The sequence below is a fragment of the Sylvia atricapilla genome, chromosome 3, assembly GCF_009819655.1.
Source record: "Sylvia atricapilla isolate bSylAtr1 chromosome 3, bSylAtr1.pri, whole genome shotgun sequence".
In the NCBI taxonomy this organism is placed as follows: Eukaryota; Metazoa; Chordata; class Aves; order Passeriformes; family Sylviidae; genus Sylvia; species Sylvia atricapilla.
The window spans coordinates 68,789,446-68,804,501 of NC_089142.1; the positions used below are offsets into that span (position 1 = coordinate 68,789,446).

The following is a 15,056-nucleotide window of genomic DNA, read 5'->3' on the forward strand; positions in this document are numbered from 1 at the left end:
CCCTAGTCAAATAAGGTGTTTTCAAGTATCTCCGTTGTTTATTTTTGAAAAAAGGCAGCAAGACAGGGAGAAAACAAGACACTTATTTTTATTCAAATGAAGCAGGTATTCATACACTGACCTTATGAACTACATGTACCTCTCCTCTCTTAAGCTATCAATTCCTGCACAAATCTTATACTGATCTATATAATGTGTATTAATTAGGGCACATTTCAGGATGAAATGAGAAACTCTGTATAACTAAATTTCTGAAGAATCATAATATTTATTGAATCATAAACAACAAATATATTCAAATAGCTTCAATCTCTTACAAAAAAAGAGGCAAAGTTTTTATAGTGTTTCTAATCCTTTGTATCTAATGCCTGAAATAGTGACATCTTTCCTTTGAGAAGGTTTGTCAGTGTAACTAGATTTTGGTATATTGATGTGTATGTCAAAGTATAATGTTTATCCCTACATTTTAAAAGAATGTTCTAACATCCACACTTTCATACATAACTGTAAGAGTCTGTTTAAAACCAGAATATGAAGAATAAAACCTTAGTTTATAAAAAATACATAACTCTACACCATCCCAGCAAAGAGATATTTCAGGAATTTTATTGTTACAATGGACAGTCAAACAAAATAACCAAAGCCAAAACAAACAAAAGCAAGGGAATAATTATTTTTAAAAAAACAGCTTCTGAGTCTCTTTGTTCACTTGCCAATCAGCTGAACAATGCATTATGTCCACTAAATACTACGTATCCATACCACCGCTTTACTACCTGATAACATGATACTGAAAAAAAAATGAACAGCAAACCAAGGATCAGTAAAACAACTATGCCTTTACCTTCCAGTGTATGAAGATGTAAAACTTACATGCATTTCGGGGGCACAACGTCCTAAGAGATCAATCAAGGCAGCATAAAAGGTCATGATTGCATTTCCCATGTGAATAGTGTCATCTTCTTGTTCTTCTATTTCACTGTAATTAGTTAGATGTTAGACCAAATAAAAGATTTTTTTAAAAAAGTTTTTAACAACAGTAATAAATAAAGAAAATCTGCTCCTAAGTATAACAGCTTACAGCGAGTGGCATCTGTTAACAAATGGACTTAGATCAGACTAAGACAGAATGTATTTTGCCCCTAAAGGACTGCAGTAACATCTCCATTGCAACCACTGGTATCATTTATCTGTCTCATCTTGCATCAGTGGACTGGCTCTTAATGGAATGAAGAACAACAACCAGAATTCTAGAGATGCCTTAATGTTTAGAGAGAGAGTTACTTAAATTAATAGTGCAGAGGAAGCACTGTTTAGCAAAAGATAGATCTCCGACACAGAATCCAAGCAAAAATGAACTGATAATTCATGTGTTTAAACAAAGAAGTCATTTCACATCTAAGATTACAAAAAAAAAAAAAAAAAAATTATGTCAATGTAAGTAATTCTACTGCACCTACAGGGTTTTACTAGATCCATTACTTGGGGAAGGTCCATCTCTTGTTCGATCTTCTGATATTTGTATTGCCTCCTCCATGGCAGCAAGCAACCCATTACCTCCTTCTCCTCTTAGAGCAGGACCAAAACATTCAGGTCGGCGAATAAGCAGTCTGACTACAACATTAGCATTCTCCTCCACACTCTCTCCTACCACACAGAACAAATATCAACGTACAAGATTATATCAAAAAGAGTTCTGAAATAAAATCAGAAAGAGTACACAAAAGAGCAGAATGCATAGATACTTTTTACTATACAATAGTTTAAATATCACAACAGAGTTGTATAAACACATATACTCCTGTATTACCACAATGAAAAAAAACCAAAAAAACATGTTTTAATTCAAAATTAATTAAAGCCAAGGAGTTAACTATGTAGTAAAGGATGTTTAAAGCATCACTGAAACTACTGAATTTTAGTAAAGATTCAGTCAGGAGCAAGGGTTTATGATGGGACCAATATAATTGCTTGAGCAGTAAAACTGGACTACATAAATCTTCATAAAAAGATAGGGGTTTGGCTATGTATCTACCATGAATTTATCACAAAAATATTTAGGACTTTGTGCTCTAGTTCCAAAGGAGATGTGTGCACTACAAAAATAAAAGCTGGATCAAAAAAATAGGGCACAGGTTTACAGGACCCTAGATGTCCATTTCACAAGTCATGTAAGTTAATGTGTGTCTTGAATAATTCTAATTTTCTGCAGGTTCTTTTAATTCACAGTCACTTACCAAGTTGGCTTGTATTACTATTTAAAACTGCAAACTTTTTTGGGTATTGGAGGAAGTTATAAAATGTTTAGGCTTCTACTCTACCATTGCAAAAAACAGCAAAACGAAGAAAATCCAAGTATCGTTCTCCTTCAACTGGATTCCATCCAATGTCTGGGTAGCCTTTACAAATCAACAAAGGACAACTCTGCAACCCACATCCAGCCAAGTAGCGAACCACCTAAAAGCAAAATAAGATGAAAAAGACATTAATTCTGAAAAAGAAGAGAAGTGCAGCTTCAAAGGGAAGCACCCTCATACATTGTCAGGATATGGTATCCCCAATCTCTTATTCCTGGCAAAACTATATCATGCTTTGGGCAAATTAGATGAGCACACTCTTTCTTAGTTCACTTTTCCAGTCTTCTCCTACTCCTGCCATGAACTGCAAGACCTACTTATCCAAATTCCATTATTTCTCTCTCTAAAATTATACTTTGCTATCTGTTATTTCTCTTTCAACTCTGAGCACTACAAATTAGTCAATTTTGCAATATTCCCCAACCACACACCATCCATAATCAAAAAAACATATTTACTTTTATAAAGAATAAAAGGTCTACTCTTTTGTTTTGACTGCTCGTATTCAGTTGCCTTTTTTCTTCCTTTTTTTTTTTTGAAAACACAGCATTAATACTCCTTCTAATTCAGGACTACAGGCTCGGTAGTAGTTTTCAGTTGGCCTTTTCCTTTCTGAACTGAACAGCCTTTAGCCAGTTTGGACAGCTTCTTCTGGCTGAGCATTTATAAGAATGGTAAGACTGAAAACGTCCTTTTAAATACACATTTCTATTCCAAGAAAGAAACATCTGCACTTTTATTACTCCTGACAGGTGTTTCCCTATGAAGATTATATCTTCTCCAGAATTTGAGGCCTTCAAAAAGAAATTAGATATTGCAGTTCCTCTGTCTTTTCTAATGAAAGAGTTTTAAATAACTACCGTGAATTATTTAACCTGCTTTTTTTATCCACTACTGACAGAGTAACTATTATTCTATTCCTCCTTGCAGCAGAAATTTACACATACTACACAATTGTCACAGGTTCTCTTGAGTGTTTTATTCTTTAGTGTAATTAATCAAAATTTCTTCAACTTTTCTGAAACAGGTTTAAATTTTAGGGGAAAATATGACAGGTAGAGACAGATCTCTCTATGAAAATTTGTCATGTATTGTAACAAGCTGTCACAAAGCTCCTAGGAATCTCTATTGTCTTATGTCACCCCTGCATGCCACCATTCAAAAGAAAAACAGAGAAAGATTCTAGCAACGAATTTTTGTTGGATATAGACTCCACTACTGCAAAATTAAGTGCGGCCCTTGAAGCAATTCCTTTTGGCTACAACTATGTGTGTAATCACTGCAATCTCAGTTCTACTCCTCAGACCACCAGCAGAAAGAACAACCAACCAGATTCTCAGTCTTCCCCTGAAAAGTACCAGAAACTCCCATATAATCTTAGATTTGCTTACTCCAAGAAACTGGCATCTTCTCCACAGGGGAAAAAATGCTTGATGAAGAAGCTACCAACCTTCTCCAGATCAGGCTCCCTTAAGGCCAGAGCAAGTTCATTGTTATCCATTACAGATGCTGCGGCAACATCTAAAGGAGTTGACCCTCGCATAGAAGGAGAGGCTGTTAAAACAACATTTAGTTTAACACCAGTTTAATAGACCCCAACAAATTCATAGAAAACACATTATTTTTTTTAATAAGATGCAACATTTTGTCATTTGTTAGCACATGATTATAAATACATCATTTATAAGTCTCAGTTCATAATCATCAAGCACTTGCATGAAATTTGACACTGATATGAAATTATAGCACAATATGAATGGTCAAGCTAAGAACAGCTTGTCTTACACATTCCTCTTCTCATCGTATACTTTGTTTAAAGACCTCATTCTCATTTTCCCAACTGACTCAACTCTGTTTTGAGGAAAATGTGGTAATGATTTTATGTCTAATACACAGACATGCAACCAGATCCATCGAAATAGAAAATATCTTTATTTCTTAAAATATAAGATTTTAAGTTGCGTATTTCTCTTAAAAATGGTGGTAAATATAGCATTACAAAAATCTAAAGTTTTCATATTGACACTAAAAAGGTAATTGATTTGGGCTCATCCGCTTCAAAAAGACTTTGAGTTTACACTTCTGTTCTATGCCTTTACATTAATACATTTGTGATCATTTAAAAAATGATTTATGATGATTCCTAAATAATTATATTTTGTAAATTTCAAGTACTAAATTAAATAAGGATAAATGTATTTCCTCTACAATATTTCCAGCGAGAAAAGGAAAGCCAACATGTTAAAAAAGTTTCAAGGTTCATTTTTGGGCATCTAATCATCCATCTAATCAAGCAAATAAGTTCTGTGTTTCTCCCACTGCCACAGGTGTGTACTGACCCATACACAGAACAAAGTGTAGGGGTGCAAGCTTGAGCAGTTAGAGGTAACTTTATGAAACACTGGCAAAAGTCATCAATGATTCTCTTCGTAAAAACAGGAATATATTCTGTTCCTAAAAATTAGCAACTAACCACTGAGTCACTCTGACTGTTGAGGTATATGCAACAAAGTGTACTAAATTAGCTCAACTTAATGCTGCTGTCAGGGGAGTTGTTTAAAGTTAGCAATACTGTTAATGAAGATATTTTGCACCAGAAATAGGAGAAACTTCAATATATAGTGAGTAAACAGAGGGATGCAAAAAAATACAGGTGGTTTCATATAAAAATCATCAGGAAGTTTTAAATTTTATTTTAATACCTACCAAGGCCAACACTGCTGTTTTCCAATAAATAGCTAAGATGATCAAACATAGCTTTTTGATTCTGCCTGCTGATGCGGCAAAAATAACATAGAAAACGACAACAGTTTGCCACCATCTTTGGGAAAGTGATTTCCTAAGAAATAAATCAAAATAGACTTCAATTCAAACTCTAATACAGACATAAAACATGCAAAGGATCATTTATTTAAAGCCTTTTAACATACTATTATGTAGGTGTTGTACTCATTGCCCCTCAGGGAAATTAACTGCTTAGGTTTCTCACTGGAATTAACAGGACTTTCTCAGTTAATTATTAACACCTCAAGCTTCAAAGGTCAATGTATAAGCTTTAAAAACTAAAGCTGGGATCACCCACAGATTCTAGATTCTAACATGAAAGAAGGTGTATGCTCTGTTTCACAGAGTAATGCTGAATTGTTTTTTAATTAGTTAATAAAAAGGATTTCCCCTTTAAAACATAGAAAATGCTACAGTTTTTTCTTTAAAGCATCTAAAATTACAGTGCTAATAATACCTTCCTCTGGAATGGAAGGACAGATTCTTGTAAAAAAATTGTCAACTATTACATTAATGGAGATTAGTAAGAGGTTATGATCCCAGTGCTTCCAATGAAAGCTCAGTGCCTAACAGGAAAAAGCTTTGAACAGCTCTATCCTAAACTCACTGCCTTCTAACAGCAAATTGCTTTACCTTGGATTCTCCTCCACCAAGCACATTCACCATCACCTCCATGACAGTTTCATGCATGCCTAAAGCTCTCATGAGATTTGGATGTTGGTAAAATACTTTATTATTCATGATGTCTCTATAGGAAAACAAAATAAAAAATGTTATGGACCGGTAGTTCACCTGTTATGTTATTTGCAAAGCTGGTTTACTGTGCAATTCTTCACCACCTCCTGAAGTAAAAAATTACCTCAGCGACTTTTCCCATTGAGTTTCAATGTCTCCTGTCTATTTTTCTATGCACATTGTGGATGAACACGACCTTTGTTTTCCTATAATATAGTTAGTGCACTAATTACACCTCAATTATGTTGCAGTAGAAGACTTTAATTTTCATTAGAAATACCATTCAGATCTAAAACTATATTCTGACAAGACTATCATCAAAACTGCCACAGTATTTTAAATTTTAAATTCAATTATGCAATATTTTTTACACAAAATCATTTTTAGATTATTAAAATGCTGAGAATTTGCTATCTGGCATCAAAAGCAATAAAAAAATCCTAGGGGAAAGAGGTATGCAGATAACTTCTAAATGTCAAAACTAGAAGCTGCATAAATATTATTAATGAGTAATTGTTCAGCAGAACTCTTCTCTTCTACAGGTTTCATCAGAACAGATTTTCATATTTAAAATCAGACTTTAAGTTCATAATGTCAATATTTTATTTGACATGGTATATCCAATTAAAATGTCTAGTTTAAAGAGTAATTAAATTTCTAAAAACTATAATTAGTCTTGAAATCAAATACAACCCATAAATAACTGTGAAAGCAATTAGGTCATGGGAGAAAAGGATTAGCAGGTCACTAGAGAAAATACTGCTGGCAACTGTTCAAATTTCACTGTACATTTTAAACAGTCTTTTTTTCTTCTTCCTGACCTAAAATTCCTTCATTCAGTCAAGGAAAATTTACCCCTTTAAAAGATGAGACATGAAGAAGACTTTTTGACACTGAATTTTTGACTCCCAGTAACTTTTTTTCCCAAAACCTAAAACTGAACTTTGTATCAGTGATGATACCTGAAAAAGCTGTTTCATCTCCTTTCTGCACAAATGTTTCAGGCTTGGAAGACCTCAATGGTATCAATCTCCCAAGACATTCTAAACTCCTCTTTATCTGCAGCAGCATTTTTTTTACAGAAAGCAGTACAGAAAGTCAAAATGTCACCTCAAGGACTGGCCAGGAGCATTGCCCTACTTCACAAATTACATCCACTTTCAGGGTTCTGTTTAACTGTGAACTGAATTATAAAATGTCACGCTTATGGAAAAACATCTTAACAGCATTTCTCAGGAAACTGAGTTTTAAAGCAGCAATAAGTAACACTTCCATTTCTCAGCTGAAAGAAAGGGATATCACTCACAGAAGAAAAAAAAAAAGAAAAAAAAAAAAAAAAAAAAAAAAAGGGCATTTCCAAATAGGTGCTGGAGCTCAGGTTAGCCTACAAAATGTACAAATAGCACAGCTGGGTAACTTACAAGCTAAGCAAGACTTCATAAGAGACTACCAATAAAGGTGTTAGGAAGAGGTAGTGAGAACACTGGATTAACTTACACTAGACTTTAATGTATCATCAAAAACACTGTTAACATTAAATAGATTCAGAAAATCTTGGTTCTTAATGCACAGTAGAAAATGTTGAGGAAAAAATGCATAAGAACAAAACACAGAACATGACATGAATACCAAAACTAGTAACCACTCACTCATTTTAGACTTCATAAATTGGAGTGAAATGAAACATTTTCAATTTGTATAAAAAGGTAGATTTAGAAATGCCAGTACTTCGTGTCTCTTGACAGATGCCAGACCTGCCTTTTGCCAAAGCCTTACCATGAGTACGCCAAAGACTTCAACAATCATGAAACATTGAGCAGACCTGCTGGTAACCTAAGTAGGCATTGTTTGTAATGACAATACAAAATTATGTATAGACATTATTTGAATATTTGAGGTTTTCAATAAGCATTAAAAAAAATATTCTGTACAGAGAAAGTTTTTTTTCTGCTTGCATTCCTGATATCCTTTATATGAAGCTGTCTTTGGTTCTCATTGCTCTTGCTGACTGGAGATTTTCAATAGATCACAGCTGATGCTTGCTATCAAAAGACATGTCCTTGAGAAACATGAGAGAATAAAACCAACCAATCTCTTTCCTACTCGAGACGATCATGTTTGCTTTATTATTTCCTCCAATTGACCTCTTTATAACCATATGCTTCACTATTATTAATCATATAACTAAGAAGAATAACAGTGTGTTATTAACAGAATAACAGTGTCCTAGCTCAAACATACCATCTACATTTAGTACAATAAAAAGGATGGCATATGTACAGATATGGAGGCACAACTCCATTGGCTGACTGTTGCAGAAAATCATATGTGTCAAGAGCCAATAGTCAGTGCATTCATGAAAAATGGATAGTATTCTTGACAGGATTCTTCACTGCCATACTATTTAAAATATAGTAATAAGATTGGTTCTGATATCATAAAATATTACATACATATTTTCAACTTTTTTCAGAAGTCTTACAGATGTCAACTGCTTCTGCCATCACATGATACATATAATGCTGCAAAGGCTTTACCCTACTACTGAGGATACTACATAACTAAGAGCAGTGGCTGCATTTACACCCATATTCAGATTCAAACTTCATGTACAGCCCTAGCCATAACCACACAGCAAATAACCAAAAAAAAAAATAAAATCTGTAAATAAAGAGAAGTTACACTCCAGTTATTTACCCCAATCCACGAATCATAAGCTTCTCCTCTTCCTTCCCCATTCTGACACTAAGCAAGGAACGGATTTGGCCAAGGGACGCCAGCAGATTGATGGTGTCTTCCACAGACACGCTATTTATGGTGTAGGTCTTTGGCAGGGCCCGAACAAGGCCACCAATACCATCATATTGGCGATGCAGCAACACAAACATGGCCCTCACTAACTCTGGGTCCTCTATCACTGACTCCTGGGCCCAACGCACCATGGTGTCCGAAATTAACTGCTGGAGAGTAGCTGTGAAGAAAACAAATGAATCACAGAATTACCATTAATTCCTCATCTCCCTGCTGCTAGTCCCTCAGAACCTGCTATGCAACATGAATTAGAATGAATTCAATTCCTAAGAAGTATCTTTTTCTTGGTGTTTCTTCAGCATTCTATCAAAGAAAAATAAAACCAGAAGCAGAAATATCTTAAAAACAAATACCTGTACTAAAAATTAAAATGAAACAAAAAAAATTATGAAGACATACAGGATGCTCCTAAAGTCATCAGATTTATTTCTGTATATTGTTTTTAGTCTTTTTCTATGAATATAGCTCTGAAAGCTCTTTTGGCCTATTAAGAAGTAGGGCTGAAAAATTATACTGGTAGCATAGGTAAATGACATATTATGTATTTACATGTCTAAGGTCTGTATCTACTCAAAGTTTTATAATGTACACAACGAAATTATTTAATTCATTATTTTGCCAAAGGCCTTTCAAAAGAAATAAAGACACTAATATTAAATAAATGGCAAATCATTTGCATATTCCCATTCTGTAATGAAGCAAGAAACCTGTATCTGGTAATGTCACTAATAATCTTTGTAAGTTGGGATATATGTATGTTTGGGAAAGATATGTTGATATAGACAAGCTACGTAATTGCAGTTAAGGTAATTCTAAGTTAACTCAAAGTAACAAACAAAAAGAAAAGCACTAACAGAAAGATACTGAAGAAAAAGGCGTTTACAGAAAATATAATGTTTAACAAAGAAGAGAATTTGTGCTAATATGGGGAAAGGGTAAAAAATAGTCATAGTAATGTATTTCATTGTTACTGTCCAGGCCTTGTACTATAGGTGTTGCTATTGACACAGAGTACAGCATTTTTTAAGAATAAAACCACTTTTAAAATAAGGAAAAAGATGAAACGTGTCTGGGCTGATATTTAAGGATGACTGTAATAATTAATAAGAAGCGACACAATGCTAAGCTTTTTGGATGGGTTGGTTTGTTCTGGTTTGGGTATTTTTAATGAAGAGTCCCAGGAGTAGGCAATCACTTTGCTCCTGTTTGGATAACAGCAGTACTGCATTTCACCTACCTGTGGGCCTGTTTCTTTAATATAATAGTCTTTCTACTAATATGAGAAAGAGAGAATCAGATTTCATAAAGCTTTTATGCTTACTACAAGGAAAAAAAGGAAGAGATAAGATTCATCACCAGATTGTGCATGGGCCTAGCCTCTAATTATCACATAAAAAATAAGGACATTTGAAACCACCGTGTACCACCAAAAAAAGCGGAAAAAAAGATAAAAATAAAAGCAACACTGACAAAAAGATAAATAAAATTTAAATAGTCAGCCGGCACCAACTGCAGAACTAGTGATTCTTATCAAGATGAAAAGACAGAAAGTATCAGAAAAAATGACAAGTCAGCAGTTAGCAAATCTTGAATTTTAGTTGGTTGAGGAGGCTTCTGCTAATTACAGTCTAATTGCAGACTATTTCATATGGTAATCTTCATGCATATACTGATTTGAAGCTGCTGCAGCTGAGGAAGTTCTCATAAAGCAGAACCTGGCTGCAATAGCTACGTCTGCACTAATTCTATTAAAAGCAAGATACAATCCGGAAAATTTATGAACCAACAAAGGATATGGGGCAAAAGTGTCATTAGAAGAAATTTTCTTCTACATCCCACTGGGAAACAAATCTGCCTAATAAATCCATCTGTGCTTGTTCTGAGTTAAGCTGCAAACTTTAAGGTGCACAGATATTTCACTAAAAATACACCTTGTTTTGGCTGAAAATGTGTGAAGGAATTCCTGGTCTGCTTCTTTTCCCTTTTGTAATTAAGTTGCAATAAACTGATTTAATTTTGCTTACAGGATGTCTTATCATCCTCATCAACTGCCTTCTCAGCTTGTTTCTTCTTCAGATATGTAACTTTTTCCATAAGGTATAGGAGGCGACCCCTAATGGTTGAATCACTGTTGCCATCCAAGGTTCCATCTTCATCTAGTTCAATTCCTGAAATTAAAATAAACCACACAAAGTAGTGAAAGAATAAAACTAAGCAAGCTACAGACACCTTGTGTGTACAAATATAATGAAACTGAACTGTTGTTCTGCTCTGAGAGTTTTATATGGGACATGCTAAACCAGCATATGGAACAAATATAAAACAGGCATATGTGCCAAGCAGGAAAGCGCAGATAGACCTTAGCAATTTATCATATCAATTGTGTGATGCTATGCATCAAACATACAATAAATATATTTACCCCAGCATGTGTTTTTCCCCACTAACACTAATGCCTGTGTTTTGGACATACGTAGCTCAAAAGTGTAGATATAGTCCCTAGAGATACAGTGTGGTTGAAGTGATAGTAGTAGAGATTTTTAGGTAAAACATCCAAAAGAAGTACAACTTCGAGTGTTATAACAAATATACTTTGTGATGATCAATCAGAAGAAAGTAGCCACCCTCACAATACAGTGCTCTTTCATGAAATTACTATACGAAGTTATAAAAATGTAACAATTAATGTGAGGATTCACAGAACAGCTGTGTTTGGAATGAGCTTTTAGAGTCCAGCTTCCAGCTCAAAACAAGTACAACTAGGGCAAGTTGCCCAGGACCATGTCCGGTGAGATTTTGAGTATCTCCTAAGGCAAAGAGTCTTCACAACCTCTCTGAGCAACCAATTCTTGATCTCCATCCACCCTACAGTAACAAAGTAGAATTTCCTGATTTTCAATTTGTGTCGCTAGACATCTCTGAGGAAAGTCTGTCTTAGCCTTTTAAACTCCCTCTGCCCAACAGGTAGTTATATACATTGATACCAACCCCTTTGGGCTTCCTCTTCAAGTTAAAGAACCCCAGTCCTCTCATTCTCTCCTTGTACAAAAGATGGTCCAAGAATTCAACTATCTTTGTTAAATTATGTTATGACTCCTCCCTGGCCTCACTCCAGTATGGCCATGTCTCTCTTGTACTGAAGACCTCAGCTTTTGTGCAAAGATATTTTCTAATTTTGTCCCTAACCTGTCCTTGCTGCAGGACTTTTTCCTTCCCAAGTGCGTAACTTTATACTTCCCAACGCTGAACTTCATGGGGTTCCCATCAGCTCATTTCTCTTATTTTTAAAGCTATCAATTTTGATTCATGCATACATTGCAGAGGAATTCAAAATCTTGACCTGTACCTATTACTCACACTAAGTAAAAATGTCATTCAAACATTTTCTAGATTTTTTAGCTTCCAAAATAAGTTCTGAAGTTAAGGGGTTTGTGGAGAGTTCTTTAGCAGTCTTGAATTTTGTAGAATGTTTCTTCATGACATAACATCATTCTTCTCAATTTCTTGCATCTGGTTCCAGTTGTCTGGGTTTTTTGCATTAGATGCAATTCCATTTCTACCAAAAGATTTTTTTGTTATACTTTGTTGTAACAGTGTAATCGATGCTACACTAAGTAATGATCATCAGTAAATTCCTGTTACACACTAAATCATATTACAAAATTATTTGGATGGCGGTCTTCTCAACCAAACTAATTAAGACTAAAGACACTGAAATGTCTTATCACTTGGAACACAGAGATGGTCTGAAATTACTCAAATTAAATATCTCTTTTCCCACAATTACTCTACTCCCTGAGCTCTAGTTGTGCTTTTTTGACTTGAAAACTTTCAACACATTGTTTCTCAACCATTCCACAAAATGTGAACCCCTAAGTGGTGGCTGACTAAGCAAGCAAACATTAGACTTAGGACATGTAACAGTTTTACCTATATTGCAATATATACACTAATTAGTTCTGCTCTATGATAATGCACCCTCTGACCCACAAAATTCATTTCCTACTTGTAGATAATAAAAATTCTTATTTACCTCCACAAGAAAAAGGTAACAAAAAGAACTGTGTTAACTAATTGGAACAGAGAAGAATAATGGAAAAAAACTAAAGAAAAATAGAAAGAATCGAAATATAAAGCTTGCTTTCCTTTCCAATGTTTATCTAAATTCTTTGTTTCATCTGCACTTCCTGCTACCAAACACAAGAAGAACACTGAAAAGCTGGAATGCATCCAACAATAACCCATTGATACCTGGACTGCTTGTCCCATAAGGAGAGAAAGAAGGAACTTAGTTTGTCAGCCTGCAAAATAGATGCTTATGATGCAAAACATACAGCATTCCCTTCTAGTTTAGCCAGATAAGGATAAGAATATTTCTTTGGTTTTGACTACGAGCTAATTATCTTTATTTGATAATATTTATAATTTGTACAGTGTAACTTACAGACTATTCAGTTGACATTTCTTACATACAATTGCTTACAAAATTGCTTCTAAAGCTAATATAATTTAAAAAGTAAAAATGTTCAGTAACAAGACTAACCACAGTGTGTCATTAGGTCTTCATGGAAATCCAAGAGTTGATCCCGAATTTCTTCAGGGCAAGGACAATCATTTTTATCATCTTTAAAGTTCAGCAGCATGTTAATCTTAGAGAATACAAAGAAAAGACAAATTACACTGATCTCCAAAAGGAAAAACTTTCAAATCAAACAGAACTCTGCAACATAAAAAGCAAAGAGAGTGCAACAAGAAAACTGCCCATTGTAAGATGTACCTGCTCTTGAGGAGGGGATCTGAATTCTTTTGTTTTTCTAGCTGTCAGGGCAGCAGACATGTTCAAGGCCTGCATCACTTCATTGTACCGGAAGCGTTGATTCTCCTGAAGCTTAGCCACAAAGTCATCGGAAAATGCTACAATAGCTTCTATTCTGTGCCGTACTTGGCAGTCACACAGGTACTGGAGTAGGTGACACATCTGAGAAAACAGTATTTTAAGACATGAGTTGGCCAGCTAAGAAATATCTTCTGCATATTACACAAGTAAGGATGGATTTCCTACAGCAATAGACACTATCAAATAAAGTGTCTGCATCATTTAATGCTGTTATTAACTACACATAAAGCAATCTTATATCAGGAATATCTGGCATCTGCAAGAGGATTAATGTGCCTCGGCCATAAATAAAGCTACAAGACAATGGATTTACCCCTTTCTTCTAGGGAATTTCTTTTCTGTTTGGATCTATAAAAATGAGGAATCCACCATCAATAGCATTGAGCAAGTAATTCTTTTTAACGAAACCACAGTTGCTTGATCTATGGTAAGCAAGTTTATATCATCAGAAAGATACTAAATCTTCTAGTTTTCTCTAAGGAAATTACCTCTCTATGTAACTAAAAAAATTAATTTCAAAATACTTTATTCCTTGAAAGATAAATTACCACATGAAGAAAGCAAGAACAATCATTATCAAAACAGTATTTTTACCTGTAATTTAACAGGTTCTGGAAGTTTCATCTGAAGAAGTCCTTCCTTTGGCATTTGGTCCCCTCTGGTTTCTTCCTCTCCTTCTGATTTGAGCTCATCTGAACTGAACTCCTTCTCTGAGAAATCAATTTCATCTTCCTGGCTCATTGCTTCCTTGAAAACCCGTGGCTCAATCAACTGCAAGATGTGTTTCAGATCTTCATTGTGGAAGATTCCCATAATTAGGAGGGTATAAAAGAGCTTGATGAGAGGGACAAACAAAAATTCTGTAGAACCTCCAACTGGATCTCTGACATGGAGGCTTCCCTCTTGGACAGCTTCAGTCAGCATCTCTATGGTTTTGGCCTTCAAAATTTCCAGAGGGAATTCAGGACTGAACTGAAAGCACTCAGCACTAATGCTTACAAAACTCGGAGAGGAAAACTGCATTCTTGGCCTTAATGAAGTGCTAAGTCCTATACCGGGAAGGCCGTGTTTTTTGTTTTCATCAGGAAACAAAGTAATACTCTTGGTTTCATCTGTCATTGGAACTATAAATTCATTATTCATCATCAGCCTGGCAGTTGCATAGGTGTTGAGATGGATGTCAATGAGCAAGTCATAATACCCTGCACGCAATAATCCTGGCATGTATTTATTCTCAATAGCATAGAGGAGCTGGGATTCATCCACATGGCTACACAGAGCATGGGCCACTCGGTTATTGCCTAAAGCACAAACAGCTGAATACAATCGGAGGGTGTGGTAGTGAAATTTCAGCAATTCTTCTTGCTCTGTCAGCTCTAAAATATCAATTGTTCTGCAGAGAAGAAAAAAAACAACATAGTAAATCCCACATGCAAATTTTTTTTTTAAAGGATTTGAACTTCTCCCTATGG

At 34.9% G+C, this 15,056-nt stretch overlaps 1 protein-coding gene across 3 annotated transcripts in view; it reads right to left on the reverse strand.

Annotated features, from left to right (window-relative positions):
• RYR2 (ryanodine receptor 2) overlaps positions 1-15,056 on the reverse strand; it is a 378,658-nt gene that overhangs the window by 114,387 nt on the left and 249,215 nt on the right. For all 3 annotated transcript variants that reach the window (XM_066315680.1, XM_066315679.1, XM_066315678.1), the window contains exons 36-46: positions 14,179-14,977; positions 13,465-13,665; positions 13,231-13,336; positions 10,712-10,855; positions 8,574-8,847; positions 5,775-5,889; positions 5,064-5,196; positions 3,808-3,911; positions 2,322-2,457; positions 1,461-1,647; positions 874-979 (exon numbers count right to left, since the gene is read on the reverse strand). In XM_066315680.1, coding sequence (XP_066171777.1) covers positions 874-979; positions 1,461-1,647; positions 2,322-2,457; positions 3,808-3,911; positions 5,064-5,196; positions 5,775-5,889; positions 8,574-8,847; positions 10,712-10,855; positions 13,231-13,336; positions 13,465-13,665; positions 14,179-14,977 — 2,305 coding nt within the window. The remainder of the gene's footprint in view (positions 1-873; positions 980-1,460; positions 1,648-2,321; positions 2,458-3,807; positions 3,912-5,063; positions 5,197-5,774; positions 5,890-8,573; positions 8,848-10,711; positions 10,856-13,230; positions 13,337-13,464; positions 13,666-14,178; positions 14,978-15,056) is intronic.